The 11,842-nt window shown below is 37.3% G+C and overlaps 1 protein-coding gene across 1 annotated transcript; it reads right to left on the reverse strand.

The window, feature by feature from the left end:
* Positions 1–9,388: 9,388 nt before the first annotated feature.
* LOC139134881 (somatostatin receptor type 4-like) lies at positions 9,389–11,610 on the reverse strand. The gene is made up of 2 exons (XM_070701959.1): positions 11,298–11,610; positions 9,389–10,555 (listed from the first exon to the last, which is right to left on the reverse strand). The coding sequence occupies exon 2, from the start codon at positions 10,532–10,534 to the stop codon at positions 9,428–9,430; it is 1,107 nt and encodes a 368-aa protein (XP_070558060.1). The 5' UTR covers positions 10,535–10,555; positions 11,298–11,610; the 3' UTR covers positions 9,389–9,427.
* Positions 11,611–11,842: the final 232 nt, after the last annotated feature.

Consider the following 11,842-nt stretch of genomic DNA (forward strand, 5'->3'; position numbering starts at 1 on the left):
CCGAGTGTTGAACAGTTTGTATTTGTTTTTTTTAATTCATCACCTGTTCGTTACAACAAACTTACTAAGTTACAACTTGTATTAGATCAGGCTGAGGTTGCTTTGCGACATCAAATTTCCAGCACGTTGGCTTTCTGTATTACAGTCTGTCCAGCCAGTGTACAAAGTGTTGGGACAGTCTAGTTGAAACGCTAGAAACGGGTATTCTGAAAGTAAAAATCATGTTGTTGAGGGTTTGCTAGCAGAAATCAAAAGTTACAGCTTTGTATTACTGCATTACTCATGGATGTTTTGTCAGTGGTTTCCAATCTCAGCAATTATTTCAGAGAGAGCAGGCAGGTTTGTCAGGTTTAAAGCAGAAGGCCCAGGTAGCAACTTCACTGTTTCAGGATATGTCAGCTAATTCATCTATGATGAAACATCTCACTCAGTTCAAGCAAGATTTCATGATTTCAAGTACAAGGGAAAAGTTAAGACCTGAGATCAACAGGTAGAAAGTTTGATATTGGTAATTTATGCAATACTTATATTGAGAAGCCGGTTTGTAATTTATCTGACAGATTTCCTCAAAATGATGTGGACATTTGCAGTGTTTTTGACGCAGTGTCTAACCCCAAGTCTGTACCTTCAGGAATCTCCCAGCTTTGTTCCTATGATAGTGGAGAGTTTGAGAAACTTCTTCCTTTCCAGCAATTTTGTAGATTGTTAGTGTATCAGTATCAGGAAGATTTTACTGATTTGTTACACTCTAACTGCCATTGCTGTTGTAATACCAGTATCCAGTGTTCCCTGTGAGAGAGCTCTCTCTTGCTAGAATAGGATTAAATCTGCATTAAGAAATCGTCAAACACCAACTCACTTGTGTAGACTTATGAAGAGTTCACTTAAGGTAGTCTAAAGATCAATTAAACATTTCAACTTTGTCCAAGCTGTCACAAACTTTTTTTATATATTTAATGGATTTTTGTTGTCAGGAGATTCAAAAGGTAAATAAAACTTAATCTTACATTTCAGTTCTGTTCAGTTCAAAGCAAGGTCGACAGAAAGTAGTACACAGAAAAAATAAAGATTACGTCAGAAATAAGAACAACATTACACCCAAGGCTGAGCAAAACATAAGTGATTGACCAGAAAACTAAAAAAAATTCTCAAAATTCTATGTTTTGCCATTTCAACAAAGCCCTTCTTGTACACTGGTTTATCTTGGCGATATAAAATTCGATCTGTTTTACAATTTTAACATTAGCCTTAACAATCTCAAAAGTTGGGATTTCGCCTATCTATTTACAGTCATCAATTGTCTTTTTTTGTTATAATAATGAAATGGTTTAAAAGGATACTAAAGGGCACACCACTAAGCAAGATCTGTTTAACTGACATAGCAGAGGGTGCATTGACAGATTCCCCCCAGTTCGACAAAAACGTATTTCAAATACTCTGTGAAAATTAACTTTCCACAAAAAGGTGGACAATTGTTTCATCAGCTTTTTTACAGAAAGTACACTGATTGCTATTTACTCTTGGAGGATTCATACGGCAAAGAACAAAATTAGTGTAAAGGATGCTGTGGGTAATCTTCCACTGAAACTCTTGCAGTTTGCTTTCTTTGGTCACTTGAAAAGGTAGTTCAAAGATAGCACTCCACTCCTCTTCACTAATATCGCGGAAACGAGATAAATATGATTTACATTTGAAGGGAATAAAGTAATTACATGGGTCTTAACATTGTAAGATTTTTGAAAGGGATGATCTTATTACCTTCAATAAAATAGACTGGTAGTTCAGGTCTAACCACTTCTTGAACTTGAGATTTAAACAAATGTTGAGTTGCATGTAATAAACCTTGCCATCGAAGGAAAAGACTGAAGTTCCTACCACTTTCGGACAAATCATCCCAAGTTTTCGAAATATTGTACCCATTAAAAATGTCAGTAATGTAATACTATATAATATCTTAAGAAGCTGATAAAGATAGCCTTATTGTTGACAAGAATATAAGCATTGTTCCAGATGATCTGCTGTGGAATGGAAAAATGATTATACGGATTAACTTCACTCCAACAAGGAAACACTTCTCTGTAAAAAGTTTGGCAGCTTAACTGGAAGGCGATCAACCTTTTAATTGTATCTAAAAATCAGTTGTCCAACAATGGAATTCAAATAAAGTTTGCAGCTGATTTTCATTGATGATGTATTTCGTTTCGTATGAAAAATATCTCAGAACCGTTTTAAAGGCTACAGTGCGAATAGGTCCATCATGCCTAAACCACCATCTCTAATATTACCAATAAAAGAGTTTCGACTAACTCTTTCTGGTCCTTTCCAAAAAAAAGTAGCTTTCACAAACTTTACCGATAAGAAAGCTAGGGGGAAAGCTTTTACATGAAGTGTACTTAAAAGATCTTGTGAATATAGAAATATTTTGAAAAGAGTTCCTTAATAAATGTCTCACTAACTATCTATCTATCTATCTATCTATCTATCTATCTATCTATCTATCTATCTATCTATCTATCTATCTATCTATCTATCTATCTATCTATCTATCTATCTATCTATCTATCTATCTATCTATCTATCTATCTATCTATCTATCCCTCCCTCCCTATCTCTCTATCAAATATATATATATATATATATATATATATATATATATATATATATATATATATATATATATATATATATATATATATGGTAACAATTTATGCTTGTCATCAATTTTTACCGTAAATCGCTCTGCCATACAGGTGTGTAGCACTGATTTCCGAACTTTATACGATTATATATATATTGGCCAACGACATGGGGGTTGCAAGAAAAAAAACGATGAAATATTTTCTCTTAAGGTCCCTGCAGATAATAATTCTCGTTCCCTTACAAAAAGCTTTTCAATCTTTACGCCGGTTTCCGGCGATTACCCTCTTGTTATGTGATTTGATTATAAAGGCCATATTCTCCATGCAACCGTACCTTACGATAATTGTGTTCGTATTGAAGATTTTCTGTGTGTCAGACCCTTTCGGAAGTGTTGATTAACAAGTCGATGAATTTTTTTGCTGATTAAGTTACCACGTTTTTTTATGAAGTAATGTCTGTGTGCAAGTAGTCTAGTGTATATATCTATGTATGTATATATGTGCTTATGATATATATATATATATATGTATATATATATATATATATATATATGTATATATGTGCTTATGATATATATATATATATATGTTCGACTGTGGTTTTTCAGGTTGTCCCCAGTATTATCGGTGGCGTGGTTATGATATATTCGTTTATAGGGTATCACACACGTACCAATCTGTTGGTTCAAACACTTTATTATATCTGCACAACGTTTCGTCCTAAAATAAGGACTTCCTCAGGTGCTAAAGAACAAAACGTTTCAATTTTTGTACGAAAAATACCACTGTAACTCACTCCGTGTTGAAACTTTCTGTTCTGTAACACCTAAGGAAGTCCTACTTTTAGGACGAAACGTTGTGCAGATAAAATAAACTATTTGAACCAGCAGATTGGTACGTGTGTACTACCCTATAAATACCAGCAGATTGGTAAGTGTGTAATACCCTATAAACGAATATATATATATATATATATATATATATATATATATATATATATATATATATATATATATATATATATATATATATATATAATTTCAGTTTTATCTCCAAAATAGCGATGTAAATTAATGATATTACATTTGACCCCACGTATCATATTAACCCCTTTAAAATAATTAGACCTCCTTAACACAAGGAGTGTTTCCCATGGATTGAGTCACAGAGTATCATGAACAGAGTGGCAACACTTGCATGCCTTTTGTTCCATGGTCGTCTCGGTAGACTATTGGCTTTTCATATTAAAATGAGCTTCAAAGGTGTTAAACGTTTTGGAGGCTTTGTTGTGGTTGATAATTACACGAGATTATGCGAAACATACGACGAGATGGCATCGTACTGCCAGTCGCGTAGCAACCATAGTTACTTTGTGAGCTCTCAGGCCAGAAACACTGCTTCACGCCAATCAAAACATAACACGCCAGCAGTTTCATAAACATGTCCTTTCTTGACGCACGTGTAAAAGGCGGTATGACTGACCGTAACCATTGAGTAAAACCAGACAGTATCGATAAAAGACTTTCAAATTTGGTTCAAACACACTCATTATATATTCATAAAAATATGAGAGGAATTTTTAAAACGGTAAAACCCACTTTCCTGAAGCTCAAAACACTCCCGTTTTTGCCAGCACATCAATTCCGATCAGCACCACACGACAACAACAACACAAACTTTGTCGAACATACTTTCGCTTAACAATTGGTGAAAATCCGAAAATTACCGAAGGGTGCATGGTCGGCACTCTTCGGAAAAGAGAGCCAAGAGCTTCGTGAGGCGAGGCAAACACGGATTGCTTACGTAACCGCTTCACGCCTTAAACAATAGGTGTTGCCACTCTGTCTATGATACTCTGTGATTGAGACGTCCGTATAAGCAGCACATCTAAATTTTAAGTTGAAATATATATACGAATGGATTTCTATGGCATATATCACATATTAAAGCTAAAGGCACACTCATCAAGGTCATTAATTGTAAATAATTCACTTAAAGGACTTGAATTAATTGAATATGCCAGCAAAGTAGTTCACAATATGTTTTGACTAGTGAACGAGTTAAAACAGTATTGCATGCAATGAAAGAGATAGAAATAGTCAACGATCTCTAGCAAGCTAGATGGATAAAGAGAGATGCAATCAGAGCTCGATAGATGGAGAGAAAAAGTAGATAAACTGATAAATAGACAGGAGTATAATTACATAGTTACACAGATATATACATAGATACACACAGTAGATACATAGATAGATGCACAGATAGATAGATAGATAGATAGATAGATAGATAGATAGATAGATAGATAGATAGATAGATAGACACATACATACATACATCCATCCATCCACCCATCCATCCATCCATACATACATACATACATACATACATACATACATACATACATACATACATACATACATACATACATACATACATACATACATACATACATACATACATACATACATACATACGTACATATACATACATACATACATACGTACGTACGTACGTACGTACGTACGTACATACATACATACATACATACATACATACATACATACATACATACATACATACATACATACATACATACATACATACATACATACATACATACATACATACATACATACATACATATACCTGCCTACCCACCTAGATAAATATTAAATAGATTGTGTTGATTACCCCTCACTTGGCGTTAAAACACATTCTTAAAATCATAAGCAGTATACATTCTTTAGTCATGGCCCTTTTCGAAAATATTCTTTAAGATAGCTAAGGTGATACCCCAGCGTATTCTATGATAGTCCTCTTCTAATACGACGATAAATGTCTTTAATTTGGTATGGAAATCCAGGACTCGAAATTAACCTAAACGATCGTCGTGACCACAGTCCCTCTATGGGCTGTGGCGGACGCACGCTATTGCCGAATAGCTGTAAAAGTGCTGTAAAAGCAGTTGAATGTGCGTTACGTGTCCATCGGATAAATAAAGCATATGAAGTAACGCTTATGGCAGGCAGATGCCAATTTACTTGAGACTACAGGTTCTTCCGGGATCATGTCTTTTAATTAGCTGCAATCCGGGTTAAAAGTCATTATTATCGACGCTGCTTCTTTAATTCGGCATTTGTTCTTTAGCGGCCAGCTGGTCCTCTGTGACACCATAGAGATCTAATAAAATGGATGGGGCAAGTAATTGCTGTCTGTCAGGAGGATGACAAAGATTGCTATACACGACACAGGTTTTCGCAGCGTGAGCGATTTTAATTGAATATAGCCCGAATGTCCTACATTAACAGGGTGTATAGATGTAAATACAGAACGGTATAGAACTCATCAAAGTGCCGTGGGTGTTGACCAAGGGTCACGCGGGGTTATGGCGGTGACCCACTCAAGTGCAATTTTTTACATACTTTATATATGGAGAAGGCATATTGAGGACAAAGATACAAATGAGAAATACCTTTATATTCTTGAAGCTTGCTTGTGTAAAGCTTTCTTCCTATCACTCCGAATCAAAATGTTAGAGTTAATACACACATCCATAAAACGCATTTGTGCAACTGGAATATCGCATACATGTACATGCATGCGTTTGTCAGTAAACCCGAAAGTCTCTCTCGAATAATAGATTTTATGTTATTTTGTCCCCTTTTGCAAACTATACTGTGTCATCATGAAAAATAGTAATTAATGGCTGTTGGTCTCAAGTAACAGTCCCAGCAAAGTCATTATGCTTACGATTATTTGGCGGAGATCAGGTGCCGCAAACTAAAAGTTGCAGCAATCAATTGGTATGGGTGTCTGCGAGATAAATGGGAGCATTTGAGGTAGTATGCGCCTGGAAAGTGCAGGAATTAACCTTTTGCACAAAAATTTACTCAGTCAAACTATCAACCATTCTCTCATCAAAATCCAGAATACAAATCGGTGGTCACCGTGCAAAGTTTGGCACCAGAGAAACAAATTACCTAATATTAACTATATTTGAAATTCTAAAATGCCATCATCCCTGTATTAATTCTATCTGGGAAAAAAAATCGATTTTAGAACAAGTGAAACCAAATTTTCCTTACTCCAAGACCTTTAGAATTATTCGCCACAAGTGGTACATCAGAAAAGATTTGTAAAAATTTGAGAGTCTGAATATTTGTCCCCAAGGCGCAACCTACATGAAGAGCAAATGCTTTACTTCACTCTTTCGAAAAGTATATTACGGGTTTGTCTCAAATAAAGGACCGGACGTGCCATCTAAGCATAGTTATTAAAACTTTTTACATGGACTTTTAGCGATCAAAGATCAGAACAAATTTGCAATTCATGTAAAGACTGAATTTCTTTTCTTTACCAGGCCATGATTGCTTAGAATGTGTTTATGTGAAGGACATTCGTCGAAAATAGCAACATTAACGTTCATGGATATTTAAAAATGTATAGTGAATTGATAACTATTTACATTTGTTTATTTGTTTGTCTGTTTGCTAAAGTATTTGACAGAAAAGTAGCAATTTTCAGTCAATTGCTGTACCCTGTCATTGAGGTCATGATGATCGTTTTGAAGGTCGAATCTAAAGTAAACAGTGATGGAATGAGAAAAGCGACAATTTTATAAAGCACAGCCGTACTCTTTACTGGTTATTTTTATACAAAATTAGACTATTCATCAAAACGAGGGTAGGCTTTCGTACACTGGAATATACAAAATACGACATCTACTAAATTTGGTAACCGAGCCTGTCGGTCGGGAATATCGGGATAATTATTACATTTATTGAGTGCACCTGCCCTCTTTTGTTGTGCAAATATTCACATTCAATGATAAAGCTCTTTCACCAACACGGACTTTCTTTTGTTTGTACATAGCAACGGTATTAGTGCGTTATATTTGTCTCAAGATAAAACCTAATATGATATCTGTCCAGGGCATATGGCCACCCGGCGAAGATTCGTCTAACAAACTGAATCCGAAATACAAAACATTAAATGTCTTTCGGTCATACTTGCACATATATACCTCGACAAGTCGTGAAATGAGCTCTACAAACACTTAGTTAGAAATGCAAGCACGCATTACCTCACTATGTCAATGAATAAAGATCGTACAATGCTGCAAATGATAACATGTAACCCATCTAAAACTGCTTTAGATTACTCGAAAAATCCAATCCTGTAATGCAGGAAACGTTGCAATCAATAATGCCGTATATAAGACCTATGCGATGAATTTTAAATAATTGGCTTGTAGTGTTCGAAAGTATAGGTTGTTAACTGCATTCTGTGTTGTATATATATATATATATATATATATATATATATATATATATATATATATATATATATATATATATATATATATATATATCTGACTTGATTACGTGGGACATGACGTACAGTCAAGATAACTGAAATGATGTTTTGCGATCTCAGGATTTAACCTGTTTGCAAACGGGTATCCATTAAATATACCTGTAAATGCTACATTCTATGGTTACGGAAGTGCATTTCACCACAAATTTCAAATTTCCCGTTACGACGCCTGCGAAGAAATCTGTCCACTCGATGTGGAATATGTGATTGGCAGGCCACGTATTTTAGTCGAAATTAAATTGTATTCAGTCTTTTCTGGAGTGGTCTCTCCATTTCCTCTTCAGCAATGGTACACGCAAACCATTTTCTCGACTGGTGCCAAAATTTGTTTTTGAAAAGAACATTGGGTATCATACGTAGGACGAAACATGGCGGCTGTGTGATCTTCATTAGCGTCTAGTTAGCTCCACTATCAACCGTATGACTTATAAATCTAATTTCTTGGTTACTAAGCAACGAAACTGGGAACTTAACTTCTTCAGAAACAAAGAATCTTTCGCAAAGATAAAATTTGTGTCTGGTAGTGTTTTGAGTGTTCGCTATATTTTCACAAAGACAATTGCTCTCTTAAACAGCTTTCACCTACTTAAAAATTGCCACAACCAAAGTGCGACTTCATTCAAAGGACATAATATTTTTACATCCATCGAGCACGGCTACATAAATTGTTCCAAATCTTGCGTAGGTTGTAGCCTACGTTGGCTTTTCAAATGTGTGATAACGCAGGAATGCTAATACTGTGCAAGACAAACTGGAGGCAGCCGCCTTATCACTTGAAGAAGCGCGATGCTACAGTTACTTTGATGAAAGGCGAAATCAAGTCGAAACTATCTTTCCCAGTTCAGAGTATTGAGGGTCAAACCTTCAAAACTTTCTCCTGAAGTAAAATTATAAACGAAAATGTCCGATGTACATTTCGGCCTAGCTTGTACGAAAAAACCCTCCCACAGATGCACGTTGTACTTCAAGGCATAACGCGTGTTGGAGGGAGGTTCCTTTGTGGACACTCAAATTTATACAAGACGTTTCTATTTTGTAGGCTACTTGGTAATGTTTTCGCCGTCTCGATTATTTTGTGAAAATCGATTTACACAGCAGCCATTTCGAATTTCAAAGATTGGTGAAAACTGTCTGTAATTTGTTTCTAATGCCATCAAATTTGCAGGGTACCCGCTGGTTATTATTCTCGATTCGTAGCGAGAGATTTCCGGTTTCCTTCCGAAAAGGTTGGGCAAAATGTCAAAATCTTACTATTTCGATGCGGGTGCCAGCGCTGAATTTGAGATCACATGGGTTTTCCATTATTTATAATACCTCACGATCATAAGCCCTGTTCTTTCCAATGCTGTGGGATTCAAATCCATCATCAGAATAATAAATCGCTTGTCTTTTTTTTTTTGACTTGGGATCTAGATACTCATGTTCTTCAGTATAAGCTCTCTTCTTTTCATATCATCAGCGTCGATGATGACGTTGGTAGTCAGGGTATTGCTGTTGGACGATGACCTTCGGGCGCTCGTGTAGTCGTAACCGATGGCCGGTCGGCAGCTGATTAGGGCTTCCACGAATGCACGTCTGCAGCGAGCGCTGGTGATGGTGTAGATAAGAGGGTTGACGGAGGAGTTTATCAGCAGCAGCCACCGACTGAGAGCGTACATGCACACGGTGAAGTTGCCACCAAGAAATATGCCGGTGCTGGTATAGACTACGTGTATCAGATACTTGTAAAAGGACGGCAGCATACAGACGAAAAACACAACCGAAATGGCCATGCAGGTCACCAGGACCTGTTTCTCATCCGACTTTTTCGTGTTTTTGCGGTCCTTGCGAAGTTTCTTCACCGAATGTTTGAAATTCTTCACCGTCAGGAAATACATGCTCCCAACCGTCAGCATCGAAGCAAGAAACATTATCACGTACATTACGTAGACAGCGTTTTGGGCGTGCTCGGCTTTCGTCGGCTGGGACTCTTTCAGAGAGCACTCAATCAGCTTCGGAATAGCGCACAGCAAGCCGAGGAGCCATGTACATGCGATCAGTGTAATTACACGACCGCGGGTATTGAAAATGCGCGCCTTGAGAGGGTTACAGATGCCGAGGTATCTCTCGATGCTGACAATTGTTATCATCCAAATGGAAACAAACAGGAGCATGGTGTGCAAGTAGTTGATAGCGCAGTTGATGTTTCTGGTCACCAGAGAGCGATTCTCCAAGTGCACTATGAAAACCACAAACACGGAGAACAGCAGCAACATATCTGAAACGGCCAGGTTGACGAGATATCCGTTCGTTAGTGTCCTCATGTATCGAACTCGACAAAAAACGAAGACGAAGGAAGAGTTCAACAGCAAGCCGATAGTGCAGAGAATGATTCCCCCTATCAGGTAAGGATTTCCGGTGACACCACAAGTAAAAACTGGAGTCTGCGCATCTGGGACGCTGTCATTTACGGAGCCGTTAATAGCGCCCAAGGTGGAATAATCAAATTCGGTAGTCATGGAAACGTTTTCCTCCATGCCGATTTCCTGTCAAGATTTCTGTAAAAAAAAAGATCCGAGCCATTCACGTTTGGTGAAATTTAGCTGATCATTACTTTGTCGAAGCGTAGCGTTTGAGGAATCTGGTGTATTTGATTTCAATGGACATCTTCAGGTTATCCCTATGCGTCATGTCGTAATTATTAAGCTTGCGTTTATCTACTACAAAAAACCTCAACTCTATGCGCCTTCTACGTTGAACAAAGGTGTTCGCTGTAATTGCACAAACAGGAATCGAACAGTTCCATATCGTAAGAGCGTGTAGGGATAACTTGAATTCTGAGGTGGATACTTCGTGTGCTCAAATTTCACGGTTGAAATGCATCGACACAGTCCCATGTTGTTAAAATGCCACAATATTATTAAAATTCGGGTGAAAAAAGGTGATTTATATTTTCAACGGGTACCATACGGCAAGCTGACAAAACACAGCCAGATCACAGTAATAGGATTGTAATGTTTTGACTGATTGATTTACATGGGTGTTTTGTCCCGACAGCTTTTTTTAATATTTTAATTACTTAAACTGAAGTCGAAAAGAAACAGTGTGCAGAGATTTCGTTCTGTGCTGTAATATCTTAAAAGTGGATAACTTTACTACACAGCAATTTGTACTGCTTACTTTCAACTCGAACCTTCACCGAACAAAATCGACAAAAATGCCGGATAAATTGACGGCTGGCAAGAGCAGTGCCGTGTCAAACAAACAGAGGATTAATGCCCGCTAAAGCGCCAAACTCACCTTTTGTGTCACAATCAAAACGGGACGCCGCTGGTGCGAAGAGGATGCGTCGCTTTAGAGACGCGTCCGGCTACAGACAACAAAACGCAAAAAGGGCGAGAAAAAAAGGGTTCTTCGTGTCAAATCAACGTCTTGATGCTGTGACAATACTTGGATTTTCGAAGTCACAGGATTTCTGCACGGTGCTGTAAGGTCCACGTCTCCAGGAGGGCCACGGCGATACAACTACAGTTATTGCGGTGCATGTTACAAAGCTCTCGCTTCGTACACTGATAACACAACAGCCCCGTCAGTTGCTGGTTTTGCTCAGACTGATTTAAATATTAATTGCAGACTTTGCTCCCAGAATGCCATGCGCTTAGTGGAGGTTAACGGTGTTTCCCTAATGGGGAAAAACACGAATTTTCATGGTCAGTAAATGAACGATTGTGCAAGGTAAATTTTAGGGAAACAGCAAATGATTGGCGGAAATAGTGCTATGAAATTTTTAACTTGTTAAGGTAACAAATTTCGGAAGACGTGTGCATTTGAGTAATAAACTCAGA

The sequence above is a fragment of the Ptychodera flava genome, chromosome 6 (genome assembly GCF_041260155.1).
Source record: "Ptychodera flava strain L36383 chromosome 6, AS_Pfla_20210202, whole genome shotgun sequence".
Taxonomy (NCBI): domain Eukaryota; kingdom Metazoa; phylum Hemichordata; class Enteropneusta; family Ptychoderidae; genus Ptychodera; species Ptychodera flava.